This window comes from Tachyglossus aculeatus, chromosome 16 (assembly GCF_015852505.1).
Source record: "Tachyglossus aculeatus isolate mTacAcu1 chromosome 16, mTacAcu1.pri, whole genome shotgun sequence".
Lineage (NCBI taxonomy): Eukaryota > Metazoa > Chordata > Mammalia > Monotremata > Tachyglossidae > Tachyglossus > Tachyglossus aculeatus.
In genome coordinates, this window is record NC_052081.1 from 13,497,476 (window position 1) to 13,521,729 (window position 24,254).

General features: G+C 43.2%; 1 protein-coding gene across 3 annotated transcripts in view; it reads left to right on the forward strand.

Moving 5' to 3' along the window:
- Positions 1-24,254, forward strand: part of C16H1orf21 (chromosome 16 C1orf21 homolog) — a 165,334-nt gene that overhangs the window by 131,921 nt on the left and 9,159 nt on the right. For all 3 annotated transcript variants that reach the window (XM_038757694.1, XM_038757692.1, XM_038757693.1), the window contains 2 exons: positions 9,920-9,996; positions 15,750-15,810. In XM_038757694.1, coding sequence (XP_038613622.1) covers positions 9,920-9,996; positions 15,750-15,810 — 138 coding nt within the window. The remainder of the gene's footprint in view (positions 1-9,919; positions 9,997-15,749; positions 15,811-24,254) is intronic.

Consider the following 24,254-nt stretch of genomic DNA (forward strand, 5'->3'; position numbering starts at 1 on the left):
TAACTCCTAATGGGAGGAGACTGCCTAAGAGCGAGTCTGTTCACACTGTGAGAGTGCAGTGTGGAATTTAGGATGCTTGTGGACAATGAGATATTCATATTGGGTGCCTCAAATGACGGCCCTCCCCACCAACTCTTTGAGATCTCAGATACCAGTGAGGAAAGGAAGAAGGTAAAGAAGTCCCAAGGATGTGTTTTCAGGGTGTCAGTCTAGAGACTTTTGCCCCAATAATCCTGTGCAGCTCAGCTCCAACATTATTATTCCCCTCACATCTGTTTAGTTATTGAATCATCTGGTGGTGGGGATCAAAAATTGCTCGGAGAAAAGCAAAAAAGAAATGCTTAGGATTAGTTAAAATGCCAACTTTGGAGAGTCTGGCCGTGTGATTCCAAATATAAGCGGAAGAGCAGTGATCTTATCCCTACGTCTTATTGCACAGAGATGCCTTGTTAGCTATAATTGCCTCATTCCGTCAGTAGAGCATAGGCAGAGGCCCTGTTGTGTTCTCACAGAACCATGAGCTTCTAATAGAATCCGTTTTAATGAAGGGCGTCCCTAAGAGCCATTGACTAAGGCAGGGTAGGATTAGAATTGTCATGTTGTGGATTAGAAATGTAGAGCATTTGGTTCCAGGGGTTGTGCATGTTTCTGGTAGACCCAGCACGCTCAGGGGTGGCTAACTGTCAGCTCAACCCTCTTGGGCTCCGCAGCCGTTTAAAGGAATGATACCGAGCTGGTTCTTCTTGTGGAGAGGTTAATCTCTTCATATTTACATTGTAGGTGAAAGAGGTCAGATTCAGGGCTCCGAGGCTTTGCATAGTATGGGTAGCAGTGGACAATGCTTCACACATAGTAAGCGCTTAACAAATGCCATCATTATTATTATTATTATTATTATTATTATTAGGCCCCAGCATAATTCACCAGCTGGACTTCGTAGCTGAATAGAGGGTCCACATATGTAACTGTACATTTCATAGCTCCAGAATTTGGCTCAGTAAATGCAACTGATTGATTGATTATTTAGTCTTATTTCCACTACCTTTCCCTCACACTCACTAAATTTTTGCCTCTGTTTTTAGAGTTATCATTCATAAATCGATCCAAACCCATGTAAAACCTACTGTTATTCCTGCTTTTAAAACTTCCTGGGGCTAAAATTCCATTTGCTTGCCAGTGACTGAATCAAGTATTTGAGATTACTGAGGTCTCCTTGAGCCTATCACCTTCAGATTCCCCCCTGGATCCTCCTCACCCTGGCAGTGTGGGATATGGTGAATAGCAATCCCCATTCCTCTTTTCCATACCATTCTTGAATTCCTAGATATCAATCCCATTCCTTCAGCCATTGTCTTTCCAGGCTGGAGATTCTAACACTGAAATCCCTATTTCCATTTGGAGAGGATTCTAGAGTGAAAGGAGATCACGGAAACATGTTGAATTGTGGTTCTCCGAGCAGTCGGAGTTTTACTCTGATGCAGAGAAGTCTTCCAGATGCCACTAGTAACATTTGGGCCCCTGCTGTATTGTTTAGACCTTATTTTTCAGTACAGTGAGTGGGAGGTGGTGTTATGTACATTACCCTAGGGAAACAGTGTCTCTCTGGATTTTATATGTGGGCATTGAGTCACTTGTAATTTCAGAGACCTGTGGGCAATGCCATAGGAAGGCTTTAGGCTGCCTTGCCCCCTGAATGATGCAGAACTGTGAGTGTGAAGAGAGAAGATCATGGTACAAAGAAATCAACCCAATAAACTTTTTTCTTTTCTGTTTTGACATTTATAGCAGCTTGAATTGAGCCAGGAAGCCAGCTGACATTCTGATGTGTCACAGGGAAAGTTACACGAATTATGAAAATAGGGGCATATCCGTTCTCGGAGCAGCAGAGACCTGTTAGAAACTGTTGACTTTTCCCTCTCAGAGTATTGTGTTCAACTTCTCCGCTGCCAGCGGAATGAGTTTAAGTAGCAAAAAAACAAAACAAAAGAGATTACCCTTCATAAGCCTGAAAGACAGTATGGCAGTGATGGGGTGTCAAGATCCACACCAAGTTGAAGGCCTTACTAAACTGCCGTGTCCAACCTTCTAAATGGCTGTGTGACCTGGCCCAGATCCCAAAAGTCATGTCCAGCTCCTGAAACAGTGTTGTTAGCGTTGGCAGTGAACAATACTTAACATGAAATGGCAGGACAGTATTACCAACAGTGAGGTCTGGAATTTGGTCAACTCACCAGCACTGTAGCAGTGCACCTAGCAACACAGCTGGAAACTGGATAATAGCAGGATAGTCACTCAGTTGCATTTATTGAGTGCTTACTGTGTGCAGAGCACTGTACTAAGCTCTTGGGAGAGTACAATATAACAATGAACAGATATAACAATGAACAGACATATTCCCTGCCACAAGGAGCTTACAGTCTAGAGACAAGCAGCTGCTATATGGAGATCTGAGAGGAGCTATTTGTAAAAATAATAGTAGTAATAATTGTGGCATTTTATGTGCCAGGTACTGTACTAAGCACTGGGGTGGATACAAGCAAATTGGGTCAGACATAGTTCCTGTCCCCCATGGGGCTCACACTCAATCCCCATTTTATATTTGAGGTAACCTAGGCCCAGAAAAGTTAAGTGACTTGCCCAAGGTCACATAGCAGAGAAGTGACAGAGTCAGGATTAGAACCCAAGTCCTTCTGACCCCCAGGCCCATACTTTATCCACTAAGCCATGCTGTTTCTCAGTACATGAGCAGAAAGGACAGAAAAAGATGGTTTCAACAAACGATGAAGCACAAATCGCAAACCAAGTGACATAGTGGTGGTTGTCAATCCAGAGTGACATTTATTTAGGCTTAACTTAAACACTTTGTTCAGAGCATGTGTTTTTCTCCAGCAACCTACTGAAAGATTCACAAATAAGCACTCATAAGGTTTTCTTCGTGAAACTCAAGACCAGTTGCTCAGAGAGTCCCTGTTATTTAGAGTGGATAGATATTGTAAGTCAGGCACAGATGTTAATGTTTTAAAGTGTATTTTGTAAGAAATTTTCTATTATACTTCTTCCCAGCTGGTTCATTCTAGTTGATAAATATTTTTTTTAAAAACCTGGGTCAGTTAGCAAACCACATCTTGTTGATATCTTGCTGTAAATAGTTTTGGATATGGAATCTTCGGTAGAGATTCTATCTTTTCCCCCCTGTAATGTTAACAAGATTGCATAAGGGGTGGGTTTGGGGTATTTTCTTGATAAAATCCACTCTAACCATATTCAGGAACAATAATAATAATAATATCAACAATAGCGGTATGGTGCTATCAGCAACTGTACTAAGCACTGGAGTAGATGTATGATCATCAGGTTGGACACAGTCTCTGCTGGACTTGGGGATTTCAGTCTAAATAGGAGGAAGAATGGGTATTTAATCCCCATTTTACAGATGAGGAAACTGAGGCACAGAGAAGTTAAGTGACTTACCCAAATTCCTACAGGGATGTTTAAAATATTATCCTTCCTACTTGGAATCTGCTTAGCAATTAGCTGTGTAGTACAGGTTTGAAGCTTTGGATAATGATGTCCCAGTTAGAACTTGTGTGACGTAAAACCAGAGTAATAGATGTTTTAGAGTTTCTAAAAAGAATGGTTCTACCATGCCAACTCATTGCCCCGCACAAATGTTTACAGCAGATTTAAGCAAACCTCAGAAATGGGTTTGCAGAGACCTGGACTTGATAATAGCAACTCCAGTGGATGCTCCCTTGCTCATAGCATCTGCCTGAACCAGTCTTGCCATCCGTTACTGTCCCTAAATGGGGCTTTGGTGGAGCTACTCTAGATTAACTGGACCAGTCAAGAAGAGAACAGATGAAAGCCTTTTGATTGGATGCAGGCAATTTGTTCTGTGGGCCAGGCCGTAACAAGAATTGTAAACCACAACTCCCCATGAAAGCCTCTTGTTAGGTGCCTGCATTCTGTGGCCAGCTCCCTGCGGCATTCTGTGCCATCCCAGAATCCCTTTGTCTCCATCATCAATGGTATTTACTAAGCGCTTACTTAGTAAGGCAAGGCACTGCACTAAGTGCTTAGAAGTACAGTAGAGTAAGTAGAGGCAATCCCTGTCCTCAAGGAGCGTACAGACTAGCAGAGGAGGCAGACGTTAAATTATAAGTAGGGGAAGCCACCAAGTATAAAGACATGCATGGAAGGGGTGAGGGTAGGAATGTAAAAACACAAGTGGATGTGTGATGCATTAGGGAGGGAAAATAAGATAGGGAAACAGAAGATTACTCGGGAGAGTTCCGGGAAGTGTAATTTTGGTAGGGCTTCGAAGTGAGCCCCCCGTGGGACAACCTGATCACCTTGTAAACTCCCCAGTGCTTAGAACAGTGTGCTTTGCACATAGTAAGCGCTTAATAAATGCCATTATTATTATTATGGGGAAGAGTAGTAGTCTAGTCAGATGTGATGGGTGTGTTGCTGAGTGTTCCAGGCAGGAAAAAGGGTGTGAGCAAGTGGTCAACAACGCAGTAGATGCTAGTGAGGACAGTGAGTGAGTCAGTTGATGTTATCCCCCCTTAGACTGTAAACTCATTGTGGGCAAGGAACGTGTCTACCAACTCTGTTGTATTGTACTCTCCCAAGCGCTTAGTAGAGCACTCTGCACACTGTAAGTGCTCAATAAGTGTCATTGATTGATGGATTGACTGATTAGCTGATGTGTCCAGATCTGAAGGGCAACATTAGTTTGGATTTCCAAGAACTAGTTCTCATCAGAATCACCTTAACCCTTGGGGAGATTACACTGTGGTTTACTGTATTTTATAGTCTGTAGGAAAGTATCAGGAAAAATAGATGCAGTCTAACAGAAAATAAAATGAAAACATGTTTGATTCAAATAAAGCAGGGTAAGCCAGAGTACAGTAAATGTCATAATGGGCCCCTACACTAGGGGAACCTAAATGCATTGAGAGTCTTATTTGAGGTTGAGTGAAATTCATTTTAATATCTGCAGAAGTATTCGTTCATTTGGATGAGTCAAACTGAATCCCCTAGTTATTAATAGAAAAATGTAAACCATTACAGCCGCCTTTCCCAGCACATCCAAAAAGAATTTTTCAAAAAGTTTAATTACTAAATGATTTTTTTGGAATTTTCTTTAGATTTTTATGAATGATTTCAGAAATACGTCAGTTTAAATGTTCATATTTGGCGTGTGTGTGAGTGTTCCTTGTAACAAATATAAAACACGGTTTCAACCCACACATTTATTTTTAAACCAGTTTATCCTTCTCTGGGGAGTAAAATAAGTAAATTCATCTATTCACCTGGGCAAGTAGTGAAGAATGTTATTTTTTTTAAGCTCTTTGTCAGGAAACATGTCAACCAACTTTTGCATTGCACCTTTCCCAAGCACTTAGTACAGTGCTCTATACACAGTAAGCTCTTATTAAATACCAATGGTTAAATGATTGATTTGTACCACAAACCAAGTTAGTCAATAATATTGAACTTCTGCTGTGCCCAATCAATCAGTGGTATTTACTGAGCAGTGCTTGGGAGAGTAAAATACAGCAGAGTTGGTAGACACACTACCTACCCACCAGGAGCTTACCTCCCAGAGCCCAGGATGCCCAGTCCTGCTGTAAACATGTTCTCATTACAGGAATTGGATATAATAAAATACAAGAATTAGAGTGGTCTTCCCAAAACATGAGTCTCATCTGTGAATGACCTAACCCACAAATTGGCACAAGCAGATTCAGGGAAGGAACAGTTGGTTTATGGGTGTGATGTGGATCAAAGTATGATGCTACACTGCCCAGCTCTGTTTTGGCCTAAAAGCACTTTGGTGTTTCTGCATCTTTGCAGTATTTAATAAAAAGGAAGAGGGCCAAGGATATAAAACATCTGGTTGCAGGGATCATAATAGTAATATTGGCATTGTAGAGAAAATGTCAGTCAGGGTGGTATCTTTGAACCATCTTCCCATTAATTCCTTTTGAATTAATGTTTAGTGTAATGCCATTTTCCCATTACTCAAGGTTCTCCTTATTAAAGGAGAGCATCCTTTACTAAGTCCTCTACTCTGAGAAACAGTGTGGCTACTGGATAAAGCATGGGCCTGGGAACCAGAGCACCTGGGTTTTAATCCCAGCTCTGCCACTTGTCTGCTGTGTGATGTTGGACAAGTCACTTAACTTCTGTGAGCCTCAGTTTCCTCAACTGCAAAAAATGGGGATTTAATGCCTATTCTCCCTCCTGTTTGACTGTGAACCCCATGTGGAACAGGAACTGTGTCGGCCTGATTAGCTTGTTATTTACCTCAGCTTTTAGAACAGTGCTTGACCCATAGTAAGCACTTAACAAATGTAATTTTTTTTAAGAATAAGTCCTATGAGGGTTGGAGACTTGGGTTTGCCTTCAAGGAATTTTTGTCCCAATAGAGGTGGTGTTCAAATGCAAATATATGAATGAAAATACATTCAATTCTCCCATAACGTGTACATTCACAACCTGTTTTGAATAGAACGTTGCCAGGTGTCTTTTTTCAAGTGATGAATGTCTGTCTGGCTGGGATGTGATTCGGTGATGGGAGAAGCATTACTTCGTAGCAACAGTCGTCATGTGCGCTATATAACGCATTTTCCTTAATGTCAGGCTCATCCCAAACACAACTCCTGCATTCTAGGAGGACAGCATATATGTAACACGAATGACAGCATTGAATGCATATAGTGTAAGATTAAACACGTCCACCAGATTACTTATATGCACATAAATTTTTCAGCTAGCAAAGCTTAACTTTTTATCCCTCAACTTTCACTACTGCCCCATAAATTTCCAATTAAGATTTTCTTGTGATATTGAGGGTACTAAGATTTCTATGGAAAAAAATGCAGTTACAGAAGTTTCATTTCTCTTACGGCCCTTCTAGGTGCAAGACCATTAATTCTGTGCAACGAGTCTTTATCAGTCCTCTGTAACTCTTCAATAATGGATATGCTTTTATAAATATAAAGTAAATCAATTTATATAAAATAAGGAGTAATTTTTCCACTGCCTCATTTGAGAGCCCAGAAAATTTCAAGTTGGCCAGTTTAGGAAAAGAACAGAAGTTGTTCAATCTGATCTTTCCACTCTCTAATCCAAGTAGAAACCAAATCTGGGCAAGGGCATTAATGATTAGCTGTAGGGGAAACCAGCAATTTCACCTTAAAGGTCCACATTTAAAATGTTTAGGACTGAAAGTGTCTGGTTATTTTTAGCTAACACCTACTGTTCACGCAAAAGAGTTAGCCATGTGTGATTTCTTTGGTCCTACTGTTTCACCACTCCCTTTTGGGGGACTCACTTATGGGAATCACTTCAACAATTCTGTATATGATGAGTGATTTTTGTCTGGAAGACTTCATGCAAACATTATCTCTTGTATTGAGTACAGGGAGTTGCGTTGGGACCACCAGAGAACTTTACCGATTTTTTTTTGCCCCCAACAGTCAACATAATTAGCATGTTTTGCACCCGTTAGTAACACTGGAGGGGCAGATTTCTACTCAGCTAGAAATGATATCCCACCAGTAGACTGTAGAACCAGAAGTTTTAGTCCTGCTGCCAGTGCCGAGCTCCAGAAGTATGGGTCCTCAGCCCAGCCCAACTCTTGCCGGGATTTCATTCAATTGTATTTATTGAGCGCTTACTGTGTGCAGAGCACTGTATTAAGCTCACTCTTTGGAGGGGCTGGGAGGAAGAGTGCTCACATGAAGTATGTTCTTGGATGCACAGCCTTGGAAACCCCCTTAGGAGGGGAGTGGAGAGAGGGATGGGAGTTGCTGTATCATCCAGCCCTTCCTGCCCCTTTTGTGTTGCTGGCCACAAAAGATTGGGCCTTTGCAGGGATGAACCAGTCTGTCGCTTCCATTTTACGGTCAGAGTCTTCAGGGCTGACCTAAGCAGCAACTGCACAGTCAGAGAAAGCAATGTAAACTGGACCAAGTGGTTCACTGAGATATTCTGATGCACTGTGTTGAAAACACTACATCAGCCATGAGGAGTCCACACTAAACCTTTAAACTGCCTTTGAAATCCTAGATAAGACTCCTAACTTCCGGAGAGCCATTTCTCTGGCCAAGGCTCTTAATATTTGTTTCTTTTTTTGGAGAGTTGTTTCCAGTGAATAAATAGGATAGCCCTTTGAGCTGCTCAAGACCAAGATATAGAGGAAGAGAAAGCCATTGTGGAAAAGGTTATCATCATCGATGGTATTTATTGAGCACTTATTGAGTGCAGAGCACTGTACTAAATGCTTGGCAGAGTACAATACAACAGAGTTGGTATACACTTTCCCTGCGTACAATGATAATAATAATAATGTTGGTATATGTTAAGCGCTTACTATGTGCCAAGCACTGTTCTAAGTGCTGGGGTAGATACACAGTAATCAGGTTGTCCCATGTGGGGCTCACAGTCTTCATCCCCATTTTACAGATGAGGTAACTGAGGCACAGAGAGGTTAAGTGACTTGCCCAAGGTCACACAGCTGACAAGTGAGAGAAGCAGCATGGCCTTGTGGATAGAGCATGGGCCTGAGAGTCAGAAGGACCTGGGTTCTAATTCCAGCACTGCCACTTGCCTTTTGCGTAACCTTGGGCAAGTCACTGGAGTAGGGACAAGTTAATCAGGGTGGGCACAGTCCCTGTCACACACGGGGTTCACACTCTTTATCTCCATTTTACAGATGAGGGAACTGAGGCCCAGAGAAGTTACGTTACTTAAAGTCACGCAGCAGACACGTGGCAGGACTGGGACTAGAACCCAGTTCCTTCTGAGTCCCAGACCCATGCTGTATTCACTAAACCACACTGCTTCTCTTTACTTTTCTGTGCCTTTTACCTCATCCGTAAAACAGAGATTAAGACTGTGAGCCCCATGTGGAATGAGGACTGTCCAACCTGATTAGCTTGTATCCACCTCAGTGCTTAGAACAGTGCCTGACCCATAGTAAGCACGTAACAAATACCAGGAAACAGAGCTTACAGTCTGGAGAGGGAGACAGCCATTAATGTAAATAAATAATGTGTAATTTATAGATATGCACCTAAGGTTATGAGATTTAGCTAGGGTATTTGAAGTCCACTAGAATGTAAAGTCTTGGAAGACGGGGATCATGTATACTAACTCTAATGAACTCTAAAAAGCACTTAGCATAGTGCTCTGGACAGAGTAAGTACTCAATAAATTTAATTGACTGAATTAATTTTCCTGAACAATCAGTTACCCAGTGATGAGGGGATTCAGGGATTTTTTAGCAGATGTATCAGATACCAGAAATTTAGATTGTTAGCAGCAACAGAAGTACTTCGTGAACAGAGACACCATCTGTATTTAGCCAAAACAACGAACTTATTTTTTCGGGAAAGGGATATTTACTAGGCTTATTGTTTTTCAAGTCCCATGGGTCTTGGACAGTGGTGGGTCCATGTTGAGTTTATAGTCTCAGTATAAAATAAGAATGTACTTGACATTATCTTTGGATAAACACCAGTCGTGGATATTGTGCAGCTCATTTTGCTTTCCATAATTTGACATTGAAATTTCCATTCTTTCACCTTCTGTTCCCCATCCCTCCCTAGTTCCAGCATCTCCCCTGCTCTCGGCACTGCCTGAGAATTAAAGATCTGGGTTTTGTTTTCCAAACATAGACAGAGGTAGTTATTAATAGTGCCAAGACATTTATCGGTCTGATTCCTTTGCTCAAGACATACGGAATTCTCCCATTGGAATGATTGATGAGCCCTCCTGCCAAATATTTACAAATTCCTTCCAATATGACAGGCCATGGAGGTCTTTGGATTGTAAGGCAATATGCTGGCAATGAATATGTATTTTACTGATTTTTTTTTTTTTTTTACAAATATTTGTGTTTCAGGAAAAAAGTGCCAGTACAAACGTAAGGCTTAAACCTACTAAGGAGGTTCCCGGATTGGTCCATCAACCCAGAACAAAGTAAGTTACTTTTTCTTTTTGCTGAAGAAAAGTGCAAGAAGTGCACAGATCAAGTACTCTACCCCTCCTGGGTTGCAGTTTGTCGAAGGGACAGGGACTAGCCTCCAAATTGGATGGAGCAGTTCAGCACTAAGACCTGAAGCTTTCCAGAAGGGGGTTTTACTTCTAGAGACTAGTGTTCTCGGGATGTTTTAGAGTTTGGTGAGGAAAGCCCAGCACTTAATTATCCCCAAGTTCAGCTTCAGCACCTTTGGGGAGAAGTCCAATGCCTTTTAATAATAATAATAATTGTGGTAGTTAAGCATTTACTGTTTGCCAGGCACTGTACTAAGCACTGGGGTGGATACTTGCAAATTGGGTTGGACACAGTCCCTGTTCCATATGGGGTGCACAGTCTCAAACCCCATTTTACAGATGGGGTAACTGAGGCACAAAGAAATGAAGGGACTTGCCCAAGGTCACACAGCAGACAAGCATTAGAGCTGGAATGTTGCTTTTAGCAGTGTGGTCTAGTGGAAAGAGAGTGGGCCAGGATGTCAGAAGACCTGAGTAATAATTCCAGCTCTGCAATGTGTCTGCTGAGTGACCTTGGGCAAGTCACTTCAATTCTCTGCAGTTTTCTCATGTGTAAAATGGGGATTAAGTATTACCCCCTCCTGCTTTGACTGTGTGGCATAGAGACTGTGTCCAGCCTGATTAACTGTATCTATCATACTGCTTAGTGCCATGCTTGGCACATAATAGGTGCTTAACAAGTAGCATAATTATTTTAACCCAGACTGGGAGGGAGCGCTAACCAGGTTTCTTGGTGACTGAGAGAATGGAAGGGCCAGTAGCTGGAACAAGAGTTCCCGCTCTCTCCCCTGCTCTCAAGTGTCCTGGGAGATGACTGCGTTCTCCCTGTCCTTTTGTTGGTTTGTAGTGACCCACCCCCAACTCCCAGTACAATTTAAACACTGAGGAGGTCCCTATAAACTTCATAGCTGTGCTAATTCCTTGCCAGAGGACAAGTCTTGTATCATCCAGGAAGTAGTGTGGGCATATGGTGGAGAAGTAATTGAAGCCCTGTGATAGTAGGACCTCAACTCGTGGTGGTGTCCCAGTAAATTAAATGATTCCAGTTTCCAGACAAGAAATGGTAGAGCACTGCCTGGACCCAGAATGGGTTGCACAGAGGTTTTTTGTTTTGTTTTTCTTGTTGTTTTTTTCAAAATGATATTTTTTAAGTATTTGCTACGTGTCAACCACTGTACTTAGCACTGGGGTAGATTCAAGCTGATCAGGTTGGACACAGTCCACGTTCCACATCTAGCAGATGAAGTAACTGAGGCACAGAGAAGTTACTTGCCCAAGGTTTCACGGCAGACAAGTGGAGGTGCCAGAATTAGAAACCAGGTCCTTCTGACTCTCAGGCCCGTCCCCTATCCACCAGGCCTTCTCCTAGAGGTCCTGGATCAGGACCCGCCAGCTCCTCCCATTTGGCCCCTACACTCCCCAAAACGTCCTGTTGGCCCCACATCGTTCTGCTCCTTGCTCCCACTGCTGAGGAAACTGGTGAAAAGTGAAGGTATGTTCACCTCGCCCAGACAGTTGGCAAGTGACATGTGGTGGGGGCTGACTGCTTTTCTGTACAGCATCGCCATGGTATCAGGGCCATGGGTCGTGGGCCTGGGATGTAGGCTAAAATGAAGCTCCAGTTGTGGTCCATATTGACCAAAATGGTCCAAAGCCCAACAAGTTTACCTGATTACATTGCAGTGGCAGTGACCATCATGCACTTGGGGAAGTGTCAGGACACACTGAAATGGGCCTAAATAGTGAAACCCAGTGGAATCATTTGTATCATTAATGCATTTTTAAACCATGTTCCCTGGTGCTGATCGAGGTGAAGAAAAATTCCCCAACGGCGTCAAAAATGTTCTTCTACAGTTGTTGGTACTGTATGTTATGATGGATTTTTATCACCAGAGGGTGAAAGGTCTCCTGTAATTACCATCTAACCTTGTCACCTCCAGAAGAATCCACAGAGCCCTACCCTATTATAGACCCTTTTGTGGCAACAGGAGTTCAGGGTTAATAATGTGTTTCCTATCCAAAGTGCTCTAATAGCTTAATAGATCATTGGGTTCAAAGCAGCTTCAGAACCAATGACTTAGCACTGCCTTGTTAAAACACTGTTGTTATCTGCTTGGTAATAAGAAAGGAAGTGTATTTGAGGAAGATTTCTTTGCCTTCAGGGCACTTATTAATTTACCCTTGATGTACTAAGTAGTACATTGTGCAAATTTGCAAGTCATCAAACTTTCAGAGGAATCTGTTGAATCAGAGCATATGAATGAAGGTTTCTCCCCTCACCGGCACAGGTGACTTTAGGTTTAACAGTAGAGGCATGTTGAAATGATGAAAGCAGAGTTCAGCCCCTGGCTGGCAAGGCTGGGTTATTTTAGCACTGAGTCAGCTTCATTCTCAGCTGGTGCCCAGGGTTAAGGAACCCCCAAGGGTGCAAGAGTTGGTCTTGACTTGTTCTACAGACAGGAGAGGGAGGCAAAGCCACCGCAGCTCATCTTTTATGTAGCCCCAACTCGAGACCTGAACTGCATGTTTCGTTTTCTCTGCAGTTGGTTCAGGGAATAGTACGTTGGTGCATGAAGGAAAGAAAACCCCATCCACAGTGGCAGCTTATTCTTTCAAAAAACCAAATTCAGAGAAGGTATTTTGAGGGAATCCAAGGTGTAAGCTGAATGGACTTTTTGCAAATTAAGAAGGAAGGACCTGGAATTCACAATGAAATGGCAGCCAGAGGTACTCTTTGTGCACCATTTTTATTGCCCTGTCAACTGACGTGTTCCTTCACTGAAGACAAGCGATTCGTAGTGTCTAGTCTCAAGCTCTTCGAGAAGCGGTGTACATAAATTCCACCACTTTGGATTCCAATGGGTTTTTGTTGCTTTCCCCATTCCAAAGGCATGAGTTTCCTCAGCCTTGTAGGAAGTGGCCTTTAGACGGAGTATATGAATTCATGAGGGATTGGTTATTGTTTTTGTCAGGGGGGAACCACAGGACAAGATAGGTCTGGAAAATATATTATTTCTCTAAAGCAGCATTTTAAGTCTGTTTGGAGCCAAATGGAAAAGCCTGAAAGTAATTTGGCTTCAATGGCTTGCGCAACTGAAGCAGTTTTCTAAGCAGTCAAAAACCTAAGCCTAAGGTTTGCATCTTCCTACGTGAACATAAAGTTCAGACTCTTAAACTCTCCAATTTCTGTTATTCTAGGAGCTGATAAACTCCTTCTGTAGTCTGTAAGCTCTGTGTAGACAGAGTTCATGTCTACCTTCTCTATTGAATTGTGCTTTCCCAAGCACTTAGTGCACTGCTCTACACATAGTAAGCACTCAATAAACGTCATTAATTGAGAGATTGGATTTGGAAGAACATACCAAGATGCTTTGCTTTCCTCTGCCAAACCCCTCAAAATGTAATTTAGAAAAGTATTTAAACACTATAGGGTCCACGCTTTTAGGCAGGATTATTTCAAGTGTATAGCTGAGTTACGCACTCTTGAAAATGTGGACTGGTGCTGGCACCTGTGGGATGATCGTGGCACTCTGGAAAGCCAGTCATGCAACATGGCTTCTTCTCCCAGGAGTTCATTTTTGGGCTCATTAGTAAGTCTTCTTGAAAATTCCGTCTTCTCCTGTGCTCTGGGGAGATTATAGTGGGATTGTGTCGAGAGCTAGCACTTGGAGAACATTGGAGGAAGATGCATAATTTCAAACCACACTACTTGCGCAGAAAATTTATAGCCAAGCTATCATGTGGGGGGTTGTTCAGTCTGGCTGTGTCTGCGGCACTTGAGATGACAACACGTTTCTCTGAAAGAGCTCAATTACCACATCACCTGTTAGGTGATAAATTGGAGTTGCTCTTCCATTCAGGCTATTCTGATTAAAGAAATCCACACACTGAACTTCAAGCACAGGAGATGCTTATAGGATGGGGAGGTTCTGCGGGAATCAATTTGTTGGCTTATTGGTTCTTTGTGGGAAGAGGTAAAAGCGGGGGTGATTATCGTGAAGGCCAGTTGCTAGAGTAAAAGCAGAGGGAGAAGCTTGCATTTCCCACTCTGACAAGGATTGGATGAAAATAGTGGTTCTCAAACTGCCGTCCTGCTATTTGTCACCCTAACACCCTTCCCCCAAAAGTTGTCGGATCCCCCATGCTAATGAGAAAGGAGAGCGATAGTAGTATCTGCCCTGTGGTGTCCCCGGAGGGAGAAGGCTAATAATAATAATGATAATGGTATATAAGTGCTTACTATGTGTCAGGCACTGTTCTAATCGCCTGGGGTGGATACAAACAAATCGGGTTGGACACATTCCCTGTCCCGGATGGGGCTCACAGTCTCAGTCCCCGTTTTACAGATGACGTAACTGAGGCACAGAGAAGTGAAGTGACTTGCCCAAAGTCACACAGCAGACAGGTGGCGGAGCTGGAATTAGAACCCATGACTCTCAGGCCTGTGCTGTATCCACTATACCATGCTGCTTCCCCCTAATAGCAGGGGGAGACCAAGGTGACATTAGGAATGAGGTTTAAAGAAAGACTAGAAGCGAATGCAGCAGAAAATAATTCTGCTCCGCTTTCAGAATCCCTCGCTCCCCAGTCCCAGGCAGTGACATGCCCACACCATTCCCAGAGCCGGAGCCGGCTAAGCATAGGTGGGCCTTCATATGCACTTTGTCCTGAGTAGCGTACTGATCAGCTAGCATTGAATTTCCCATTGTTTGGAACAGGCCATCATTTTGTACCAGGGAGTACCGAGTTTAGCTCAGCAAAGCTCCAAAACTTTCTAGTTCGATAAACCTTGTGCTGTGTCGTACTCTCCTAAGTTGCACACAGTAAGTGCTCAGCAAATTTGATTAATTGTTAGATTGAAACCTTATGGCCTGCGGTCATTTACTTAGCAGTCGTATAAGAGGCCAGTGAATTTATGGGTTTGGAGAGCCCGTTTAATAAAGACCTATAAGGCAAGCTTTCTGGTTTTGCCTGGGGGCAGGATCCTTTTACGAACAATGTGATTGCAGCCCGGTGCTCTTGCTGATCCATAGCACCATGACTTTGCAGCCAACTTTGCCTCCCACTGTTGCCCGCTATTTTTCAAATTTCTGCTGGGCCTGTCCATCTCCTAGAGTGTCCTCGGTGGTTCTTCAGTTTAAAATCTTGACCACCGATAGCATAGTTCCAGCAGTCAGAACTGGGATTAGAAGCCAGGTGTCCAAATGCCCAGCCTGAAAAAATAGAGCAGCTCATCAGTGTGATCACAGGAAATTGGGCCACATTTTACTCATGGACACTCAAGAGCAACTCCCTGTTCTTTGTGTCTGTGGATGCGAGAGCTCACGACTGTGTTTAGGTAAAAACACTGTAGACTGTAAGCTCATTGTGGGCAGCAGATGTGTCTGTTGATTGTTATATAGTATGCTCCCAAGTGCTTAGTACAGTGCTCAGTAAGCACTCCGTAAATATGATTGACTAAAAAAGCATCTGTCAGTTGAGCCAAAATTCTACCTCTTAGTGTTATAAGGTTTAGCTAGTAAGCAGCTTTTACTGTCTTTTTTGGCAGTTTCATGTTAAATTTGTCTTTAATATAACCGGGTACAAAACATGGCAGTCCAGCTTAATTGTGCTTGCATTTAACTCGAGAAGACAAGCTCAGTCCCTTAAAATGTTCCTAAATCCATCTTGTTTTTCAGCATGCACATCTCTGAAAGCCAACAAGAATTCTTCAGAATGCTGGATGAAAAAATTGAAAAGGTAAGAAAAGAAGAAATGAAAAACAGTACCTTAGATAAATAAAGAACCACCTACGGGAGAAGACATTTGTTTCCACATGCTTAAAAGTTTTATTGGAGGCCCGTTTCTTTTTTTTTTCTGCCTTGCACTTTTCCAGCTGTAAGAAAGTTGTCAACATTGGTGGCCTCTTCTGTTCGTAAGTGGATTCAAACCAGTTGATTCAGTGATATCCTTATACTGAGAAGGGAAGGAATGTGTCTGTTATGTTGTTATAATGTACTCTCCTGAGCACTTAATATAGTGCTCTGCACATAGTAAGTGCTCAGTAAAATAAGATTGATTAGAAGAGATGATGAAAGCCTTAAAGAAAAAAAGAAGGTAGTTAAGGAAGTAGACAGTGCATCTAAATAAGACATGTTCCAATATTGGTAGGTTTAAACTCAACTTCAGTGTTGTTTCAGGAGAGGCTTATCCTAGAAAAGAGAGGCAAATTAAAACTGTCATCTAAATTTATTTTTCATTAATTGTTATGGGGAAATATGGGCTTCTAAAGTCAAAATGATCACAATTTTGGGCCAGGGACCATTGATAAAATGTAAATTAGTAACAGCCTTGGGTTTTTTTTTTGCTATTAAATATATTATTTTTACTATCTGTAGGACACTTAACCCCCAAGTTATGTTATGCAGCTTCACCAAGGATGGTGAAGAGGAGATCGTAAATATCAAAAAGTCCCTCTTCAGGGTCTGACTGTGAAGTGTATTCAAGAAATGTAATTCTCTTGTATCCATCCTGCAGGGTTTTATATGTTCTTGCTGAATTCTTACTTTGAAAGCCACTAAAAAGGGCACAAATCACTCTAAAATGGCTATGACAATACCATGGTTGTGACTGTGGTGACCCAGAGAAGCCGGAGGGTGACGAATTAAGCTGTTAATTCTGTCATATTTTCTTTGTGTACATAGAGTTATTTTGCAAATGATGTCTAATAATTTAACTAGGAACAGTGAAATTTTTCATGTGGTTCCCAGTGAAGTGGCCACTGCACACTGAAAGAGTAAGACTTTCAATCCAGGGATTCAGCTACTAGTCCTCATATGTTTGTCTGAAAGCAAGATTTCTCCCCACTAATGTCTGTGCTATCTGCCTTTTATTTTAGTAAAGCGTAGGTCTATAGACACTTTCTCTTTCTCACTCAGCTCAAAAGCCCTTTTCTCTCAGCAGTGTTGCTAGTTTTGCTTAGTTCCAAACCTCCATGTATTTGCTTTTTAGCCAGGGTTATTGTGTCAAACCAAACCTGGAACTCTAGCTGAAAAGCTTCTTGGTTCCTTGGGTCATTCAAGTGCATCTGCTCTGCTTTTCCCATTTCCAAATGTTTCCATCTGTCCCACAATTCCATCTCCGCTTCCTCAGTCAGAGAGTTCACGCCTCTCTTTCATAGCCCCACGAGAAATTGGGCCCTTTTCTCTTGTGGTGGGGAGTATGGACAGGGTGTGGAGAACAAAAACGGCAAAGATTGTGACTTGACTGTTTATTGGCTAGAACATTTCTTTAGACAAAGAAGCATTTGTAGATTCATTCTAAACGCATTCTCGTCACAGTAGCCCCACTATATCCTGCATTTTTAATCAAACAAGAACTGGGGCCTCATGGTAATCTGTGAATACCCCTGGTTGGTGGTTTAAAGGTAGGCCACTGTGAACCCTGGCAAGGCCTCCCTTCTCCCTTTCACAGAGATACCACATTAATAAACATTTAGACACCTGGGGTTTTATTGCCCTTCGTAAGAATAAAACATTTCAATTAAACCTTAGCCAAAGAAAGTTACACAGGCTTCTCCTTATAAGACGTGTGGTGACCTAAGAGTATACCGTCAATGCATCTTACAAAGTGAGACCTTTAGGTGGAGAGCCATAAATGAACTCCTTGTCTCTCTCCTGGTTCCCAAATAATTACGTTGCAAGTTGACACTAGGATAAACATGGAGGCAGCCCAGTGACTCCCTCTTCAGGTGCTTAAAAATGAAAAAAAAAAAATACAATCGACCCCAAGTGTGGCAGGTACAGTGTGGGTTCTTGTTTTGAGTAGGGGAGGTTGCGGGGATGGGGAGAGGGGCAGGAGGCGGACTGGGATTTGGGCTTCCTGCTCCATAATTTGGGAAGTGGAGCTTGAATAAAAGCGAGGTAGCGTGGTCCATATTGGGCAGTTGTTCTAGGCATAAAGGAAATCAATCGGTATTTATTGAACACTTATTGTGTGCAGAGCATTATACCGAGCCCTAGGGAGGGTACAGAAAGAGGTGGTAGTCATGTTCCTTGCCCACAAATGAGGAAGAAGTTGGATTAGTTAGAGGCTCAGAAATGGCAGAATGAAGAGGCGATAGTTGAAGTAGACAGAGATGATTTAGGGTAAAGCCCAGGTACCGAGGATGGGCGATTGGAATTTGAAGCAGAGGCTAAGCTTATTGCTTTTGAAAACTACTTCGTGCATCCTCGGTTGGGCTGTGGTTCCTAAAGGTATTACCTTTTAGCTCAGGAGTAATTTTCCATTTGCTTGGTGTTGTATTTCAGCCGCCTCGCACAAGTCATGTATTTTATATCCATGGTATAGCTTCCACCTACATAATGCCTACTCCACTTTGTAACAGTACCTGATGATTATTGCATCTCCTAGAAGTCAACCCAGTCAAGTGATAGCTCATCTGGTAAAGTATTTCTCCTTAAGAGGGCACTCAAGGGCCAAAAAGAGCACCTGCAGTTCTTGAGAGTTCTTATTCAGTGTCATTGGTTGAGTTTCTTCTCTCCCTACACTGATTTCCTTGAATTCCTTGTCCCCTAAGCAGGGAAAAGCCAAGCAATTAAACAAGCCCTGTGTCTTTGGAGATGCAGTGCTTTGGCACTTCCAAGTCCTGTGTGCTCAAGGAGCTGAAGGCACTCTTCACCATCGATCCAGGCAGTTGCCTGTGGCTCTGAAGTACCGTTATAAGCGCTTAGTACAGTGGTCTACACACACAGTAAGCACTCAGTTGATCGGTTGTCTGTCAGAGGGTTCTACCAGGCAGTACAAATTGGAGGGCAGCAGGGCAACTGAGAAGTAGCGTGACCTAGTGGGTAAAATACGGGCCTGGGAGCCAGAGGACCCAGGTTGTAATCCCAGATCTGCTACTTCCCTGCTTTGTGGCCTTGGGCAAATCACTTAACTTCTCTATGCCTCAGTTTCCTCCACTGTAAAATGGGGTTTCAATACCTGTTCCCTCTCCTTCTTGACTGTCAGCCCCATGTGGAACAGGACTGTATCTGGCCTGTTTGACTTGTATGTACCCCAGCACTTAGAACAGAGTAAGTGCTTAACAAATATTATAAGTTGAAGCCTCAGCGAATCCTCCCAAGAGTCTCCCTTTCTGACAGTGGAAGAGGGGTGCCTCAGCAGAAGGGGCAGTTGGAATTGGGGTGGGTTTTTGCTGCTCTCCGTCAGCCTTGCCTCTTGTCACATTTCTCCTCTTCATCCTTACCCGGCTTGGGATGGTGCTACATTATGACCATGGCAAAGGAAAAGAAAAGCAATTAGCACTTGCACCTAAAGGCAAAAACCCTGAAGTAGCACAGGGCCAATTAGGCAATAGTCTTTTTCCCTTGTGAACAGAACATCTTCTTCATGGTCTCAAAGGTGCCAGCCATATCAGATTGGACCCAGCCCCTTGCCCCACAGGGGCTCACAGTCTAAGGGGCAGGAGAAACAGTTTTTGAGTCTCCATTTTACAGATGAGGAAACTGAGGTGCAGAGAAGTTGACAAGTGGCAGAGCTGGGATTGGAATCAGATTCTCTGACTCCCATGTCCATACTCTTTTCTTGCTTCCTTTTGCATTCCTTGAGCAAATCTCCTCCCTAAGGGTGTTAACAGGTGGAAGAACCCATGTAAGCTAAAAACAACCCTTCTCCACAGGGGTAAAACCAGGCCCTTAGGTTTTAGGTGGCCCATGAGAATTTCAGGAAAAGGACCAGGATATCCTTCAGGGTCACCATCAGCAGCAGCAACAGGATGAGCAGAGCACTGTACTTGGTGCTTGGGAACGTAGAATAGAAGCAAATGACACAGTCCCTGCCGTCAAGCAGCTTCCAGTGAAATCTGGTAGACAAGCCGACACAAATCGTGTAGCCTATGAGTGGAGCCGTCTTTTCCGGGTGATCCACGTTGCTTGCTGATTTTCCTTTGTTGCTTGACCTCGTCAGTTTTTACAAGCATTAATTGCTTTGTCAGGGGCTTTCTCCCAACAAGATTTATTAATTGACTCTGCTACAGAACAGGAGGCGTGGTGGAGAGGAAAAAAAAGAGTCAGTCACCAGGAGGCAGAAGAATCGCTAGAGTCTCCCAACCGTATACCCCGCTATGTTGGGGAGTGCAGCTGGAGGCCAAGAGCTTAGACTTCAACTTCCTAGTCAGAGTCATCTGGCAGTGACTTGCAGGATTGTCTCTCAAACACAAATTCTCTCCAAGATCCAAATGAAAGCAAACAAAAGGGAGGGTAGAGTGTATTTAATTTCTCCTAGATCTACTGCCTGACTTTATCTTTTGGGGTCATGATAACTTCCATGGTTGCATTATCTATCGCTTGGAAGTAGGGAGGAGTTCTGGCCGGCTTCCTGGCCAAAAGGTTACTGGAGCAACATATCACTTTCATCAACAGGTCTCTCAAGAAAGAATTTGCATCAACCTCGCTTGTAGGTGAAGTGCCAAGTATGGAGTGAGCTGTCCTCCTAGTCCTGGGTGATTACAATCTAAACCGATCAACAGGCCCGTTTCTAACAATGAGGAATAGGAGGCCAGGTAGAGGGAAGGGGTTGATTAAAGAGGGAGAAGCCAGGAGCAGTCTTGACCAGAAGCAAGGTTAAAAAAGTTCAGCCACCGAAGAAAGAATGATTCCATTCTATTATATTCTTCTCCTCAAGTTCATTTCCAAAATAAACTTGCTAACTCTGCCCCTTGGCATTCAGTCGTTCTGAAACTGTAGGCAGGGGCAGTCCCTGGAGGCATGCCTTGTGCATTCCTCTGAATAATATGGAAACATGCTCTGGCTGGTGGTCAGAACGCTCACAGGCTCTCTTCTCTCTAGAATATATCAAGGAGGCCTTTGAAGCATTGAGAAAATAAAGTATGTTAATGAGAGAGTGTAATTACAGTCAGCTCTGTGTTGGCTACCAAGGTGAGACCCTCGTAGGCATGGTCTGTTCCAAGCTTGTTTCATAAATCGAATCTGCTTGATTTCTGAGGACACAAAAAAAGATACTTTTCGAAATGAATGTGCCTGTTAGATTATGTTGTACTCTCCCAAGCAGTTAGTACAGTACTCTGCACACAGTAAGTGTTCAGTAAATACTATTGATTGATTGAAAATGGTCCCACTGTCTCTCGACGATGTAGAAAGCAAGATTTTTTTGTCCAGCGCTCTGCCAGGGAAATGCTTGTCGTGAAGCCTCTTCTCTAGACTGTTATTAAAATTAAAAGCAAGAGTATTGAAAACAGACCCTTAAACAATTAGGTTGAGCATTTTTTAGGGGTGGGAGTCAGACTACTTTTCTAATATAATCGCTTATCTCTTTAAACTCCATCTTCCCTGGTTTTAGAGCCTGTAGATATCCATCATTTATTTTCATGTCTGTCCTCATTAACTAATATATAGTTAATAAATATACTATTTATTATTATAGTAATCTTCAGCTCTTATTTAAATTCCTTTAGTCAGTTGCTCATTCAGTTGTTAATTTCGATTACAATGTTTGTAACTACTTTTGGGTCTGCTGTCCCCAGTAGAGTGTAAGCACCTTGTGGCCAGGGAATATGTCTCACTTTTTGTGTTTCCCGAGTGGTTAGTGCCGTAAATGTACTCAGTGGCTGCTCAGCAAATACTGCCTCTATTCCCCCCGCATGTGAAGTTGACCGCTAAGGGATTAACCTGTTGAGACACACTAGAGAAATAACCTTCTTCTCAGATTATGTGTAGGAAAGAGTTACAGTCCGGCCCAAAGACCGCTCTGTTTAAAGCACGTTACTCTTTAGAGAAGCAGCATGACCATGTGGAAAGAACACAGACTGGGGAGTCAGAGGACCTGGGTTCTAGCCCCGGCTCTGCCACTTATCTGCTGGGTGACCTTGGGCAAGTCACTTGACTTCTCTGGGACTCAGTTACCTCATCTGGAAAATAGGGATTAAGACTGAGCCCCTTGTGAGACACAGACTGTGTACAACCTGATTGTCTTGGATCTACCCCAGCATTTAGTTCAGTGCCTAGCGCATAGCAAGTGCTGAACAAATACCATTAAAAAAAAGTGCTATAAGGGCACAAGGAGGCTGGAGCATTAAGTGAGACTCACAAACATAGTAAGTACATAAGGCCACAGATGTTCTTGCTCAGATAAGCACATCAGCACCTACCCCAGTCTATCGGGGCTGCATTAGAAGTCCTGTAGCTAAAGCCATGGCAGCTACTCAGCCAGTTTTAGTGAAGCTGAAAAATCATCCAGGCACTTGTAGATCAGGGAACTTTCAGAGACTTGGGAAATGGTGGTCTAGAATCCCAGCTGCAAAGACAGATTACATTCCGCTATTACTGACTCACACCAATGTACATAGCTGTAACCAGCAGAGGAAGGTGCTGTCTCCACCCCATATCTTAATCATTTTAACTTTAACTACTTGGCTAAAATAATTCCACTATCACCACCACCCCCATCTTTGACACAAACAGTGCTTTCCCCTTTGTTTGAGCCAGAAGAAACCAGAGACTGCCTTTGTTAGCACGGAAGGGCTGACTAGCCAGATTTCAAACGGCATCAGAGAGGCCTTCCATAACCGCCAGCTGAATCAACCTGATTAATGGCAGGATTAAGTCACCAAAGACTCGGTCCTCTTGGCCCTTCCGAGGGAAAGGAGCTGAGCTTGGTTGCGTTTCCTGGGGCTAGGTAGCAGGGCCTCTAGATAAAACTTTGAAATTTAAATACCAGTTGGGGCAGTGTGAACTGTGCTGACCCCTCCTCCCTACAGGACATCTCATTGATGACCTGCCAGCAATTTAAATTGGTTATATTAATAAAATATGGTACTTGTTAAGCACGTACTATGTGCCAAGCACTGTTCTAAGCACTGGGCTGACAGGTTGCAGAGCCGGGATTAAAACCCACGACCTCTGACTCCCAAGCCCACGCTCTTTCCACTAAGCCATGCTGCTTCTGTATGTAGAGCACTGTTCTAAGCACTTGGGAGAGTACAATATAACAATAAACAGACAACTTCCCTGCCCACAACGAGTTTACAGTCTTGTATTTTTGCAGTGAATCAGCCTGTCTCCCCCATTTGATTGAAAGCACCCCAGGACAGAGACTATACTGGATGTTCACAAGCACCTGGTACAATACTCTGCTCACTGTGGGGACTCAGTAAATGCTTACTGCTGCTGCTCATGTTGACTCTGAGGTTTACCCTGGTCCCTGTGTTGAAAAACCAAGAACCCAAGGGTCTGATTTTTGCCCCAGTGGAGAAGAATTGCTGTAGTTTACATGGATGCTTTCACCTGTAACATCGTCCTCAGGAAGATTTGCCCAAGGAATGCAAAACTTGCTAAATTGACTCTGGTCTATGAGGCTGCTGGCACGCTTGGGAGTGGGTGGAAATTCTTCAGTGCAGAAGGGAAAGAGACTGTTGTCCATTTGGCCTCATGTTACTTCAGGGTTTCCACCTGTAGGTGCAAATGTTAATTGTTTTTCTTTTCTACTGCCAAGTGCCAGTTGGGGTGGGGAGGAAGAAAGGGAATATTTTGTGAGAGGAGGCCTCCTAAGGGGCAAGGTTGGTGAAGGGAAAGGAAGCATCCTTCCTGATTACAATTGCTCCTTCTGCTTGGGGAAGCTCTGAGCATGATGGGGTGGAGCCTTCCCCCAAAAAACCTAAGATCTTTCGTACGTGAGAGTTCAAGAAATGTCATCTCAACCAAAGGCGCCCAGCCTTTGTCCAGAGTTATCTTGTAAAGCGGGGATTGTGTTCTTGCAGAATCCTTCTGTACCGTGCATTGAGGAACTCACCTGTGGCTCTTCCAACACCCCATCACATTGTATCCAGGCAGTCCCATGCAGTCAGAAGAGCATTCCTTAACTATGCAGTTTTTTTCTTTTTTTTTTATGGCATCTGTTAAGGCTTTACTGTGTATCAGGCACTGTACTAAGTGCTGGGGTAGATACAAGCCAATTGGATTAGAAAGAGTCCCCGTCCCACATGGGGCTCACAATCTTAATCCCCATTTTCCAGTTGCGGTAACTGAAGCACAGAGAAGTGAAATGAATTACCCCAGGTCACACAGCAGACAAGTGATGGAGCTGGGGTTAGAATCCAAATCCTCCTGACTCCCAGGCCGTGCTGTATCCATTAAGCCACGCTGCTTTCCTTCTCTGATTTTGAAAGCAAGAGGGTAGTTAGGTGG